Source organism: Herpailurus yagouaroundi, unplaced genomic scaffold (assembly GCF_014898765.1).
Source record: "Herpailurus yagouaroundi ecotype Mexico unplaced genomic scaffold, PumYag 182, whole genome shotgun sequence".
NCBI classification, from domain to species: Eukaryota; Metazoa; Chordata; class Mammalia; order Carnivora; family Felidae; genus Herpailurus; species Herpailurus yagouaroundi.
The window spans coordinates 20,488,743-20,504,553 of NW_024412413.1; the positions used below are offsets into that span (position 1 = coordinate 20,488,743).

A 15,811-nucleotide genomic window follows, 5' to 3' on the forward strand; every position below is an offset into this window, starting at 1 on the left:
ATTGTTTAGAAACCTTTTTTTTTTTTTTAAACAGATGTATGGCCTCTTCCAAAGATTAGCAGACCAAACTAATCAGGGCAATTAAAACATCATACGTAAGTGTCATTGGCTATATTTCATATTTCCTCAACAAAGTTATGTCAATGACATTTTCCAAGTTCTTCTGAGAGATCTCTAATTAGTTGGCTTGATATTCTAAAAAAGTAGCCTAGAAACAAGATGGAAAAAAAAATGTACTCTGAAGTGATTTCTCAGGAGTGTGTGGGAGTAATAAACCTTCCTTTAAAGATCTCACTCTAATTTCTCTTATTCTATGAGAAAAAAATATGACAGAATTTCAGAAGACCCAACTGAAAATATTCCATGTGCATAAATTTATTTTAAATTTTATTGCATCACATTATACAAGCATTAAACATGGCTTCATGTTGATGACTATTTAAATGTGAAAATTTGTCATTCATGTCAGTACCCTTTGGCTATTTACAAGTAAGGAATTTCTATGTACTTTATATATCTCTGTATTTGTATGTACATATGTAAGAATACATGACTATACATATGTACACACAGAAATACATCTATGGCCATACACATAGCTATAGATATGTCATATATAATAATCTCCTCAGAAAGATCTGAAATTAAAAAAAAAGAAAAAGTTGTAAACAGGGTCTTGTCTGTATCGTTCAGTGATGTGGAATTAGGACCATATAATGACATTCTAGGAATGTGTGTCCAGGTGTCTGAATACCCTTATTAGCCCAGTGTCTGTAAAATTCACATGGGACAGAATGCAAAAAAGGTAGCAAACAGGCTGAAAAACAGGCCCAGTATACAAGTTCCCCTTGGTTTTAAAAACTTGAGAATGTAACTGCCCATGATGTGCATGCTTGCTTGGTCAAGAATGGTCTATGGATAGAGAGCAATTGTGTGCTGCAATGTGATTTCACAGCAGCATGATTTCCCAGGTAGTCCTTTAAGGGTGCTGACTCCCCTGCTGCTGCCAATGTCTGCGACATGCACTGCGGTTGCATTTTAGTCATTCACTTGAATGTGCTTTTGCACAGCTGGGAGAAGTAAACAGGTTTCAGGTCCTTGGCTTGGAAATGAACTGTTACCTAGAAAGAGGAAAGAAGGCATTGAAACCCCATGTACACACAATGGCTTAAGAACACGGTGTGCAATGGTTTATTTGTACTCACCATGAATCAAAGGCATTGAAAGAATTTGCAACCCCAAACTGATCAGGTATGGTATAAACATTATTGTGCCTGCTTTACAGATGAACAGACTGAGTCAGAAAGGCAGTCTGAAGCAAGGTGACATCCTGCCAACTGTTGGAGGAATAAGACAGACAAATACTATGCTTTCAAGCAAAAATTAGAAATGGCCTCTGGGGAGAAAGCAACCCATAATGATGAAGCCAGAAAAAACTCCCAATTGGTTACTAGCCTTATAGCCCAGTGCAGCCCCTAGAAGTGTAGGTAATGCCGCTTACTGCACCTTGGTCTTGGCTACTGGAGCTCCTGGGAGCAATTCTCTTCACTAATGTCTGCCTCCTACCCTAAACAAAGCCATCTGGATAGTCAGCCATTTTCCTTTGAAGGCTGACCAGAGCCAGAGAAGAGGTGATCAGAATGGGGCTTGGAACAAATTCTAGAATCCCAGAGCGTTAAAACTGGATAGGCTCTTTTCTTATTTTTATTTTCTTTTTAAGTTCTTAAATTAAATTCTAGTTAGTTAACATACAGTGTAATATTAAAAACTGGATAGACTCTTCAAGTATTGTTCAGTCCAACTTCTTTACTTCTGTAAATGTGGAAATCAAATCCACATGAATATTCCATTCCAGGTCGTACAGAGAATGGAAAAGCCAGGTCTAGAATCTGGTGGAGCATAACACAACGTTTAACAATACAAATCCCGTGTAGTATTCTGTAGCACTTTATTGTTTCATACATGTCTCACATACATTGCCTTATGTGAGCTGCATGTTCTGTCAAATAAACAGGCTCAGAAAAAGCAGGCAATTTTCCCAAAGTCGCATAGTCAGATGGCAAATCTAGGAAATGGCAAAATTATTACGTTGCAAAAAATGTCTTACTTTTAGTGAAACCAAGACCTACTTTGGAATTGAGGGAGGGGCATTGTTCAATATCTATATACTATTATCCTTGTGGGCCTGGGGTCTGGGTCTAAGTCCTCCTAAGTCCTCTAAGGACTTAGTCCTTCCTCTAAGTCCACCTTCATATCCAACTCAAAATATGAGTCCTTCCTCTAAGTCCACCTTCATATCCAACTCAAAATAACCTCCTAGACTCTTAACACAGATCTGGGGCAACACAACTTCACTAGCTGAACAACAAATATCCCTGTAGATATTGTCTACATCGTAATCAATATGAAAAATGAAAAACATACTTTTTTCCCCTGTATATCTCATTTTTCTTTGGAGGCAAAATTGTGAAAAATGTTTTCAAAGTTAGTCTTCAAACAAGTGGAGGGGGAGAAATGAGGGTGAGGAAGGAAAAAGGAATGCTATAATATTAGATTTACAGAGTACCAAAACTGTGAGCTCATCTAATCATGTGTGAGGAAACTGAGGCCCAGAGGTGAACTGAGTTGTCCAAGGACACACAGCCAATATTTGACTTACCTGAGAGAAGGTCTCAGGAAAACTTTCTGATAAGATATGTGGAAACATTATGAAACTGTCTTACAATGCTTTTAGCCTTAATCTACCTCCTTTATTCGCTGAATTGCATTTAATGGGTGCCATGTGCTTAATGCTATGCTAACTAGTTGGAAGAATACAATTACCATCCATAAAGATACCATTCCTAAAGACGCTTACAATTGTGCTGGGGAAGCCTGATAACTATTTGAAAATCATCAATAATACAGTTCAATATATAGGTCAATACACGTAGTAATGATGCAATAACCGGAGAAGTTTCTAAGAAGTGAGTCTCAGCAGGCTGGTAAGTCTGGGAAAAACTTATTAGAGGGTATGGTGTGACATGGACCATCCTGGAAGGAAACAATAAGTGGGTTATGGAGGGAGGGCCATCTTGGGTGAGATAAAAAGGTGACTTTAATATCCCCAAGGCAACAGGACTCTTTTCTGTTGAAAGAGAACTGCCAAACAGGAGTAGAAGGCAGAAAAGAAGGTTTATTTCAGGGAATAATAATGCCAAGTCATAAAGACCTTGACTACCAGGCCAAGAGTGTCATGGAGGTAGAGAAGAGTTGCAGGAATTATGTGCAAATGGAAGATAAAGTTAAATTGTGCAATTAAGAAATAAGCTGGCTTGAGAAGCTTCTAAGGAGTTTGACTCATATCAGTAGAATGATGGCAAGCTTTGATTCAAGGAGTTTAAAGCACTAACTTCAACCCAAGGAGAGGTTTCAGACCATGGGCACACCTCTCACCTACCTGGTCATGGCCACTCATTGTGGTGTGCTTTTCCATTTTTCTTCCTCTCCTTTCGTTCCTTCTGGAGACGCTCCAGTTCTGCTTCGTACATCATCTCTTGAATCAAGTATTTCTCTCTTCTCATTCGATCCCTTAGATCTTTTGGGAGGTCTGGGATCAGATATGAAATGAGGTGCTTTATACAAAACACGAGATGCTAAAAACATAAAGGAGAATACAACAAGTTAGGTTTATTGCCCATCCTTAGTGGAAAGGGCTCTGGGAATTGGTGCAAGAATGCCTCTCACTCCAGGGACATGGAGCCTCTCAAGTGTCTGGAAAGTGGAATGAGGTCAAGGGAGGTGTGTGTGAGGAAAGAAGACCATAGGGATAGGTGAGGACCAAACTTGGTCTGATGACACTTCATAGGGAATGAAAAAAGGAATAAGGAAAGAATGTGGAGAACCAGTGGTCAGAGAATGCAAAGGAGAGCCAGAAGTACATATACTGTGGAATCAGAAAACCTAGGGTTGCATCTTGGCTCTGTAGCTTTTATTACTTAAGAGCTGTTTGTTTAGCTGAGAATAAGTCACTTTGAGCTTCAATTTACTCATGTGTAAGATGGGCATTATTGTGAAAATTATAAGAAAATGTTGCAAATACAGTTTGCTTTGCAAATTTTAATTGTAAGAATTATCAGTAGGCCTAAGGGAAGTGATCATTTCAGGAAGAAACTTTTTTCAGGTAAACTGCCACAAATTCTTTACCTGACTTACTAATAGCGGAAACTCTAGAATCACTGTCATTTCTATTTGCCTATATGAGGATTATCAGTAAAGTACCAGATGATAATTTAAAGGCTTTAATAATTCTAAAGTATTAAAAACTTTAAAGAGGGACTGAGTCATTGATAAGTGAATTCCCAGGGAAGAACAACTTGTCTTCTCTTAGTTTCCTGGAGTGAAGAAAAAAACAAATGAAAAAGAGGTATAGGAAACTTCCAGTCCAAGCCAAGAGGCAGTCTTGGTTTTTCTTTAATCTGGCTTTTAACATATACAAATGGGTATCAAATTTCCACTTATAAGTATAGTCATAGAAATACAAATGATTTGGGGCATCTGGGTGGCTCAGTTGGTTAAGTGTCTGACTTCGGCTCAGGTCATGATCTCACCATTTATGAGTTCGAGCCCCATGTTGGGCTTTGTGCTGACAGCTCAGAGCCTGGAGTCTGCTTTGGATTCTGTGTCTCCCTCTCTCTCTCTGCCCCTCAGTCCAAGTAATGAATACTTATTTGTGTCTTAAATATAATGTCATGATGACACACAACCAGAGGCTACCACTTGTATAATACCCAGTTCAATGTTTTCCAGACTATAGTCTTTGAACACCTACATCAGGAAGAATCATCTTGGAGAGCTTGTGAAAAGCAAATTACAGACCTGATGTATCTGAATCTCTGTGAGTAGTGATAATAAAACCTACAATTTTCCTGAAGTTGAAGAACAATGGCCCTAGAGTATTAGGACTAATGATTTCTGGTTTATCCATTAACAATCAACAATGGACTTTCAATTATTTCTTGAACAACTCAAGGTAAAAAAGATTTTAAAAAGAGGCTATATAATATTACTCTAATACTTCTGGACATATGTAATCACATTGAAAGTTCTCACAGTTGCATTTATGCATTATTCTCAGTTACTTCATTATGGCAAAGTTAGTAAAGGAATTGGTTAAGAGAAGATACCTCAAACACAATGATAAAAGCCAATCGAGCTGCTAGGACGTGCCAGAACTGCAGTGTGTAGCCATAGGGCACCAGTGAATGAGGAGGGTCACGGTAGTCTCGGTATCTATAAATATATAGGAGAATGAATGTTACATTCCAAGCTATGATTTTCCTGACTCCCATATCTCATCCATTCCCGCTATGTAGTCCTCATTCATGACAGATGGTTTAAAAAGTTTCTCTCTTCTAGACATTTGTCACTTTACTTGTTCATCCTTTCTTCTTCTGGTAAAAGAATATCTCCTCTCCTCTGGGAAATTATCCATGTGGCTTAGGCAGGGTTCACCCCCTACCCTGACTCCAGCTCAAAAGATGATCAGTGAGAATCTTCACCAGGACTTCTGCTAGAATGGTCATTTAGCGAATTATCGCTACGTCCACAGAGGGTAAAAGCCTGGAGCTGCTGCTGGCTATCGCAGACTATGTGGAGAGAGCTTCTTTGAGAATGGTAATTTGAACAACTCAGAGCCAGGAGAGAGGCATTGTGTTGGTTGACACTGCTGGAGGCTTGAGATTTAGCCATTACCAATGTATCATCCTGCCAACCTCCCAGTTACCTGAACCAATGACTTTTTAAAAGTCAGTTTATACTGGATTTCTCCCACTTGACAATAGAGTCCTTCCCAACATATGCTCCGACTATAACTTATGAATCAGCATCAAATTCCACAAATATATGTTGAGTACCTACTAGAAGCAAGGCACTGGTCCTAAGAACTTAAATCCATGTAACTCCATTTTATCTTTGCCATTATCATTGCTGTAATGACAGGTGGGGAAACAAAAATGACTCTCAATATTATAGAGTTTCCATTAGTCTTGAGCCCAGTATTCTTTTCATTAGCTCTAGAAATGTGTAAAGATCTGGAAGTGCTAATTCTAACAGTTCTGTATGTAAACGTACCAAATTCCATTGTCTCAGTAAAAATTATGATCATCCAGACTCCTAACCTGGATAGTACCTAACCTCAAGATCAGCACTATCTTATGTGTGAGAATACAAGATAATTCCTATGCAGGGTATCTGTTCTTAAAATTAAGTATAATTGACAGATGATGTTATATTAGTTTATATTAGATGTTATATTGATTTGACAATTCTATACATTACTCAGTGCTCATCACAGTAACTATTGTCACCATTTGTCATCATACAATGTTATTAAACATTGACGATATTCCCTGTGCTGTACTTTTCATCACAGGATTTATTTATTTTGTAACTGGAGGTCTACATCTCTTAATCTCCATTATCTATCCTACCCACCACCCCTCTGACAATCAGCAGTTTGTTCTCTGTGTTTAAGAGTCTGGTTTTTTGTTCATTTGTTTTGCTTTTTAAATTCCATGTATAAGTGAAATCATATGATATTTATCTTTTTCTGACTTATTTCACCTAGCATAATACCGTCTACGTCCATCTATGTTGCCGCAAATGGCAAGATCTTATTCTTTTTGTGGCTGATATTCCATTATACACATATAAACCACCTCTTCTTTCACCGTTTATCTATCGGTAGATACTTGGGTTGCTTCCATACCTTAGCTATTGTGAATAATGCTTCAATAAATATGGGAGTGCATGTATTTTTGTTGAATCTGCATTTTCATTTTCTTTAAGTAAATACATAGTAGTAGAATTACTGGATTATATCATATATCTAATTTTTTGAGGAACCTCCATAATGTTTCCCACAGTGATTGCACCAATTTACATTCCCACTAACAGTGCATGTGGATTCTCTTTTCTCCACATCCTCCGCCAACACTTGTTGTCTTTTTGATACTAGCCATTCTGGCTGATGTGAGGTGGTATCTCATTGTGATTTTGTTGTATTTCCCTGATGATTAGTACTATCTGTTGGCCACTGGTGTGTCTTCTTTGGGAAATTGGCTATTCAGGTACTCTATTTTTTAATATGATTGTTTTCTGGTGTTGAGTTACAGAAATTCTTTATATATTTTGGATATTAACCCCTTATCAGCTGTATCAATTGCAAATATCCACTCAAATTTACTAGGTTGCCTTTTAGTTTTGTTGATGATTTCTTTCGCTGTGCAGAAGCTTTTTATTTTGGTGTAGTCCCACTACTTTATTTTTGCTTTTGTTTCCCTTGCCTGAGGACACCTACCCATAAATATTTTGCTATTGCTGATGTCCAAGAGAATACTGCCCATGTTTTCCTCTAGGATTTTTATAGTTTCCAGTCTTACATTTAGGTCTTTAAAAATTTTTTTCAACATTTATTTATTTTTGGGACAGAGAGAGACAGAGCATGAACGGGGAAGGGGCAGAGAGAGAGGGAGACACAGAATCGGAAACAGGCTCCAGGCTCTGAGCCATCAGCCCAGAGCCCGACGCGGGGCTCGAACTCACGGAGCGCGAGATCGTGACCTGGCTGAAGTCGGACGCTCAACCGACTGCGCCAACCAGGCGCCCCTACATTTAGGTCTTTAAAGCACTCTGAATTTATTTTTGTGTATGGTATAAGAAAGTGGTCCAGGGCACCTGGGTGGCTCAGTTGGTTGTCTGACTCTTGATTTCAGCTCAGGTCATGATCCCAGTGTTGTGGGATCAAGCCCTCCATCAGGCTCCGTGCTGAGCATGGAGCCTGCTTAAGATATTCTCTCTCTCCCCCCCCACCCCTTCTGCCCCCTTTCCCCTGCTCACACTCACACTCTTTAAAAAAAAAGTAGTCCAGTTTTATTCTTTTGCATGTAGCTGTCCAATTTTCCTAACACCATTTGTTGAAAGGACTACCTTTCCCCTATTGTATATCTTGTCCCCTTTTTCATAGATTGACCATATAGGTGTGGGTTTATTTCTGGACTGTCTATCCTGTTCCATTGATCTATGTGTCTATTTTTGTTCTATGCAGAATATCATTTTTTTCCAGAACCATATCATTTTATTCATAAATTTAATCATTTATAAACACATTTGGGTAGATTTGTTCATGAATTTCCTCATATTCATGTTGGCTTCCTGCACACTTTGGCGGCTCCATAATCTTTCCTTTTTTTTAATTTAAATATATTAAATTTATTGACAAATTGGTTTCCATACAACACTCAGTGCTCATCCCAAAAGATGTATGCAGAATATCTTTGAAAAGAAGCAAAGACTACAAAAATGAGCTGTCACTATTATCACAATTATAATATTAATTATCATTACTGTCTATGGTATATAATAATGTATTACAATTGTTTTGTCAGTAAAATTGTGTTTATGATGAGTATCTGGTGCTGAACTTAAGAATGAATCTACTAATGCCTTCAAGCTGTTGGTTCTCTCTGTAATGATGAGGATTGGTCATTGTCTAAAACACCTTTTTTCTAATATATGATTACATTAATGGTTTCTGTCAAAGGTCCAATTTATTGGGGACTAAAAGTTTGCATGGACTAATCTTTCTAGAAGAAAAATGGCATTATGCTTTTTATTATACATATGGTTGATTATTAGACAAAAGTATATTTATAAAAGGAGGGAAACTGAATTGTTTCAAGAATCACCCTAACTCCTTAAACCTTTTACACAACAGCATTTGCTAAAACAAAATTCTTTTCAGAACCCACTGCTCCCCTTTCTATTTATGCCTCTGTTCTGCTCTTAACTGGTGCCCTTCATTGTGACTGCTCTATCTCCTAGCTTCTCAGACCTTGTTCAGCTTTTCATTTGAGGAATTTTAATAAATCTTTTTCTCCCCATATCTCTTGTAAATTCATTGTATGGAAAATTATGGTTTTCCCTTGACTGTTCCCAAAACCACAATATAGATGTATCATTCTTAAATTTCTGCTACAAGTTTGGTAGTGTTAAGTGAATTCATTTATACATCAAATATAACCATTCATTAAATATAAGCATGAAAACTAGAAAGATGAAATACTTTTTTATAACCCAAAGATGATTATCAAACATGACTATTTATAAAATTGTACATATATGCAAGTAGTTTTACCCCACCCCCATTCTGCTGTTTCGTTTTCCATGGTTTCAGTTACCACATCCTCCCTACCACAGTCAGGAGGGAGAGGATCCTGTTGCTGGCTATTGTCACAATGGCAATAGGAGCCTAATGCTAGGTCACAATGCCTATGTCATTTGCCTCAATTCATCTCATCACATAGGCATTTTTACTTCACATTATCACAAGAAGAATGGCAAGTACAATGTTGTATTTTCATAGAGACCACATTCACATCATTTTCCTTACAGTATATTGTGATAATTGTTATTAGTTATTCATCTTACTGTGACTAATTTATAAATTAAACTTTCTCATGTATGTATGTATGTATGTATGTATGTATGTATATATAGGAAAAACATAGTGTATATAGGGTTTGGTACTATCCACAATTTCAGGCATCCATTTGGGTCTTGGAATGTATCTCCCTCAGATAAGGGATGACTACTGCAATATGCAAAAATGAAAACACTTGTTTTTAGGTGGTGGTCTTAAATTTTAATTTGTAGATTTTTATATTTTAAAAATTAACATTCCTTACATTTTTTAATATTTAGAAAACACTTACACTCATGGCTATGGTGAGTTGGGAATATTTGAGGTAATTTCTATATAGAGATCCAGTTGTTGAGAATATGCATTTATTTGCTCTGCCTCTGTCTAGGATACATCCATTTGTAGATCTATCACAGAGCTCTGCTAATATGTGTCCAAAGGATTGCGATGTTCCTACATTGGCATTTAACTTCTGATTCTTGTTCTTAGGACCTATGAAATTTTTAAAAGTTTCACTTTTCAGAAGCAGCAGGTTTCTGGCCTTCCTATTCTTTTAAGCTATTGTATCACAGTCAAGTTTCTCTCTAGAAAATTCCTTATTGCTACCCTAAGGCAATTAAGATGCAGTGGTGCTAATGAATTTGGCTGTCATCTGCTTCACTGCCCACAGCTATCTCCAAAACTCTGTACTGGAAAGCACACTGAAACCAAGTTTGGGGTCTGCCTGACTTTATGATCTTGGGAAATTCAGGAAGCTTCTCTAGACATCAGTTTTCCCTGGTAACACAATTAGGGTCTCTTTATCTCACCAGGCCCTAATATTTTGGATTCTCCCTCTTTTCTTGTATGAGTTTGCAGATGACTGTTTCAAGGGGAGCTCTCAGTTGATGTGCCAGCCTACTCCTGATCCCACTGGTCTTTTCAATGAGGCAGAGGTCTGAGAGATGCTCAGATGTCATTTGTGCCCCATGTCTCTGTTTTTTGATGTAGTGCTGTTTATTTGATTTGCCAATTGACAGACTACATGTTTACTTGTGCAAAGAAAACACTTTCCTGGCCCTGCTGTAGAAACAGACAGAAAGCCAAGTTTCAAAGCTAATTGAATCAATGTTTTACTGCTCTAATCTTAATTTAGTATCTTCAAAGACATTAAGTGGTCCAGGAGCATTAATGTTTGGAGGAATTTTTTTGAGTGAGTCACAGTTGTTTTCAGAAAGTAACACTTGTAATTTCTTGGCTTCAGTTTTACATGTGGGAAAGGCAGGATGTTCCCTTTTGACAAGTTAGTGCATTCTGTAAAGCTGCTTTTGTTTCTCAGGAAATGGATTATTGGCTTGCAAGCATATTTTTTTTCCTAGTGCCAGGTATAGTTAATTCGTTCCCATTTTTTAAAAATGTAAAAGTGTATGTACATTTGAAAGAATGATAGTGAACTTCATGTAACCCCATCCAAGGTAAGACCTAGAGCATGGTCAGGGGCTTACAAATGCCTCATTGTCAATCCCAGACACCCTGAAAGGTAACTGCTATTTAATTTTCTTCTTTTCTCTATAGTTGTACTACTTGTTCAAGTGTTCCTAAATAAGACAGTGCTTAGTTTTCGTCTGCTTTGAACTCTGTATAAATGAAATCATATAGTGTTATTTTGTGATTATACCTTTAATTGAGTTCTCAATTCTATTCCATTTTCTATTTGATTCTGTAACACCACTACACTAATTACTAAAATTTTATACTATTTCTAATGTAAAGTACATCTCCCCTTCATTATTCAAAAGTATCTTGACTAGTCTTCATCCTTTGCGTTTCCATATAACATTATTTTTGACATTAGGTGCACAGAATTGTCCTACTCCTATATCTCAATTTATAAGTAAACTCATTGGCCCATTTGTGTTTTTTCTATATTTATTTAATACCTTAATAATATGATGAACTCTCATAAATCCACCATGCAACACAAGACTTAAAACATTATCAGGAACTTATCTTACCCTCTGTATTCCTCCTTTTCCTCATCCCCTTGCTTTCCTTATCCTGAATTTTATTCTTATCATTAACAAATGTTTGTATGTATATTCATTCATTCATATTTGTCTGAATATTATACTGTTTGGTTTTGGTATTGAATTTTCTAGAAAGGATAGTATACTGTATGCAGTCTTCTGAGGCTTTTTTTTCTTTTTTTACTACCATGGCTACTAAGATTCATCCATGCTGTTGCCTATTTATTTCCATTGCTATAAAACAGACCCTAGTATGAATATATTGTGGTTGTTCTATGTAGTGCATGTTTAGATATATTCTCACATATTGGTCATTGCTTTATTTTCTTTCAACTTGTCTAACCATGTAAGTTCTTGAAAAACAAAGCTCAAGTTTATTCAGTTTGGATAAAAGTACTTCTACATTCCATTCTGGGTTTCACCTTTTTTTATTATGAAAAATTATTTTTTCCTATAATGAGAACTTTTAAGATCTACTCTTCTAGCAAATTTAAGATTTGAAATACTATTAACTATTTCACCTATTATTATTATTAACTATTATTAACTATGGTATTATTAACTATGGTCACCATGCTGTGTATTATATCTCAAGATTTATTTTATAACTGGAAGTTTGTATCTTTTGACTATGTTCACAAATTTTGCTTTGGTAATTACCAATATGTTCTTTGACTGTATGAGTTTCAGTTTTTTGTTTTGTTTTGATTCTACATATAAGTGAGATCATACAGTATTTGTTTTTCCCTATATGACTTATTTCATTTAGCATAATGTCCTCAGGGTCCATCCATGGTATCCATAAAAGTCAGGATTTCCTTCTATTTTATGGCTGAAGAATATTCTTGTGTGTATATGTGTGTATCACATTTTCTTTATTCATTCATGAATGGGCACTTAGGTTGTTTCTGCATTTCGGTATTGTCTTGACTATGCTACAATAAACGTGAGGGAACAGGTATCTTTTTGAGTTAGTGTTTGGATAATACTTGGAAGAAGAATTGCTGGATCATATGAATTTCTATTTTTTGTTTTTTGAGGAACCTCCATATATTTTCATAGTAGCTGTACCGATTTACATTCTCACCGGCCCAGTGCACAAGGGTTCCTTTTCCTATACATGCATTCCAAAATTTATTTCTTATTAGAATGGTTATTATTAAAAAGACAACTGTGAAGTGCTATCTCATTGTGGTTTGGTTTGCATTTCCCTGATCGTTAGTGATGTTGACTGGCTTTTCATGTACCTTTTGGCCAGCTGTATGTATTCTCCAGAAAAATGTCTATTTAGGTTCTCTACCCATTTTTAAGTTGAATTGTTCATTTTTTCCATTGTATGTGTTTTTTGTATATTTTGGATATTACCCCCTTATCAGATATGATTGGCAAATATTTTTCCAGTAAGTAGGTTGTCTTTTCATGTTGTTGATGATTTCCTTTGCTGTGAAGAAGCTTTCAGTTTGATTTATTCCTACTTATTTATTTTTGCTTTTGTTGCCTTTGCTTTTGATGTCAGATTCAAGAAATCACCACCACAACCAATGTCAAATAGATTAATGCCCATGTTTTCTTCTTCTTTTTTTTTTTTTTTCAACGTTTATTTATTTTTGGGACAGAGAGAGACAGAGCATGAACGGGGGAGGGGCAGAGAGAGAGGGAGACACAGAATCGGAAACAGGCTCCAGGCTCTGAGCCATCAGCCCAGAGCCTGACGCCGGGGCTCGAACTCACGGACCACGAGATCGTGACCTGGCTGAAGTCTGACGCTCAACTGACTGCGCCACCCAGGCGCCCCGCCCATGTTTTCTTCTAAGAGTTACATTGTTTCGGGTCTTATGTTCAAAGCTTTAATCTATTTTGAGTTAATTTTTGTGTATGATGTAAGATGTTTGCCCAGTTTCATTCTTCAACATGGGGCTGTCCAGTTTTCCCAACACCATTTATTGAAGAGACCGTCCTTTCTCCATTGTCAATTCTTGGCTCTGTTAGAAATTAATTATGCATGGGCTTATTTCTGGGCTCTCTGTTCTGTTAATCTATATGTGACTGCTTTATGACAGTACCATACTGTTTGGATTACTATAGCTTTACAACATAGTTTGAAATCAGGAACATGATGCCTCCATTTTTGTTTTTCTTTCTCAAGATTGCTTTGGATATTTGAGGTCTTTGTGGTTCTGTGCAAATTTTAGGATTGTTTTTTTCTATTTCTGTGAAAAATGCTATTGGAATTAGGAATTGCACTGAATCTATAGATTAATTTGGGTAGTATGGACATTTTAACAATTCTTTAAAAAATTTTTTTTTTACTTTTAAATTCAAGTTAGTTAACATATAGTGTATTCTTGGCTTTAGGAGTAGAACCCAGTGATTCATCTCTTATATATGAGACCCAGTGCTCATCCCAACAAGTGCCCACCACCCATTTAACACATCCCCCTACTACCTCTTCTCCAGCAACCCTGTTTGTTCTCTGTATTTAAGAGTCTTTTATGGTTTGCCTCCCTCCCTGTTATTATTCTTCCTTCTCTTCCCCTATGTTCATCTGCTGTGTCTCTCAAATTCCACATAGGAGTGAAATCATATATCTGTCTTTCTCTGATTTATTTTGCTTAGCTTAATACACTCTAAATCCATCCTTACTGTTACAAATGGCCAGATGCCATTCTTTTTCATTGCTGAGTAGCATTCCATTGTGTGTGTGCGTGCACGTGTATACCACATCTTCTTTATTCATCAGTTGATGGGCATCTGAACTCTGCATAATTTGGCTATTGTTGATAGTGCAGCTATAAACACTGGGGGTGCATGTGCCCCTTCAAATCAGCATTTTTGTGTCCTTTAGATCAATACCCAGTTGTGCAACTGAAAAGATGCTCAACAACACTCATCATCAGGGAAAAAGAAATCAAAACCATAATGAGATACCACCTCACACTTGTCAGAATGGCAAAAAATAACAACTCAGGAAACAACAGATGTTGGTAAGGTTGTGGAGAAAGGGGAACCCTTTGGACTTTGGTGGGAATGCAAATAGTGCAGCCACTCTAGAAAACAGTATGGAGTTTCCTCAAAAAATTAAAAATAGAACTATCCTAAAAATTGTTCTAAGCCATGAGCACAGATTATCTTTCCAATTATTTATATCTTCTATTTCTTTTATCATTGTCTTACAGTTTTTAGTATACAGGTAGGTAATTTACCTCCCTGGTTAAATTTATTCCTCGATACTTTATTCTTTTTGATGCAATGTAAATGGAATTGTTTTCTTAATTTCTCTGATAGTTTGTTATTAGTGTATAGAAAAACAAATGATTTCTGTGTATTGATATTGTATCCTACAAATTTACTTAATGTTTGTTAGTTCTAGCAGTTTTCTGCTGGAGTCTTAGGGTTGTCTATATATAATATAATGTCATCTGCAAATAATGATAATTTTACTTCATTTCCCATTTGGACGCATTTTACATCTTTTTCTTATCTAACTGCTCTAGTTAGGACCTACAATACTATGTTGGATAAAAGTGGCTAGACTGGGCATCCTTGTATTGCTCCTGATCTTAGATGAAAAGCTGTTAGCTTTTTGCCATTAAGTATGACACAGCCATGGGCTTGTCATATATCGTCTTTATTATTATGTTGAGGTACATTTCTTCTATACTCAGGTTGTTGAGAGTTGTTATTGTGAAAGGACGTTGAATTTTGTCAAATGATTCATCTGTTGAGATGATCATATCATTTTTATATTTTGTTAATGTGGCATATCACATTGATTGGTGGATGTGGAATCACCATCCTTGCATTCCTGGAGTAAATCATTGATCATGGTGTGTGGTCCTTCTAATGTATTGTTGAATTCAGTTTACTAATATTTTGTTGAAGAATTTTACACTTATATTCACCATGGATATTAGCCTGTAATTTATTTCCTTGAGGTGTCCTTGCCTGGTTTTGGAATTAGGGTAATGCCAGCCATGTAAAATGAGTTTGGAGGGGTTTCCTCCTTTTCTAGTGTTCGGAAGATTTTGAGAATTGGTATTAATTCTTTGAATGTGTGGTAGAACTCATCAGTGAAGCTGTCTGGTCCTGGACTTTTGTTTGTTGGGAGGTTTTTGTTTACTGATTCAATCTCTTTACTAGTAACTGGTATGTTCCAATTTCCTGTTTCTTCTAAATTTGGTCTTGGTAGTTTGTATGTTTCAAGAAATTTTTCCATTTCTTCTAGGTTGTCAAATTGTTGGTGTATAATTGTTCACTGGTCTCTTATGATCCATTGTTCTGTAGTGTCAATTATAATGTATCTTGTTCCAGTTTTTTCCCCAGTCTTCTTTTTCTTGGTGAGTCT

The 15,811-nt window shown here is 36.5% G+C and overlaps 1 protein-coding gene across 4 annotated transcripts in view; it reads right to left on the reverse strand.

The window, feature by feature from the left end:
• Positions 1-354: 354 nt before the first annotated feature.
• ANO4 (anoctamin 4) overlaps positions 355-15,811 on the reverse strand; it is a 421,314-nt gene continuing 405,857 nt past the window's right edge. For all 4 annotated transcript variants that reach the window (XM_040491102.1, XM_040491101.1, XM_040491100.1 and 1 more), the window contains 3 exons: positions 5,166-5,271; positions 3,440-3,635; positions 355-1,121 (listed from right to left, as the gene is read on the reverse strand). In XM_040491102.1, coding sequence (XP_040347036.1) covers positions 3,444-3,635; positions 5,166-5,271 — 298 coding nt within the window. In that variant the 3' untranslated portion in view covers positions 355-1,121; positions 3,440-3,443. The remainder of the gene's footprint in view (positions 1,122-3,439; positions 3,636-5,165; positions 5,272-15,811) is intronic.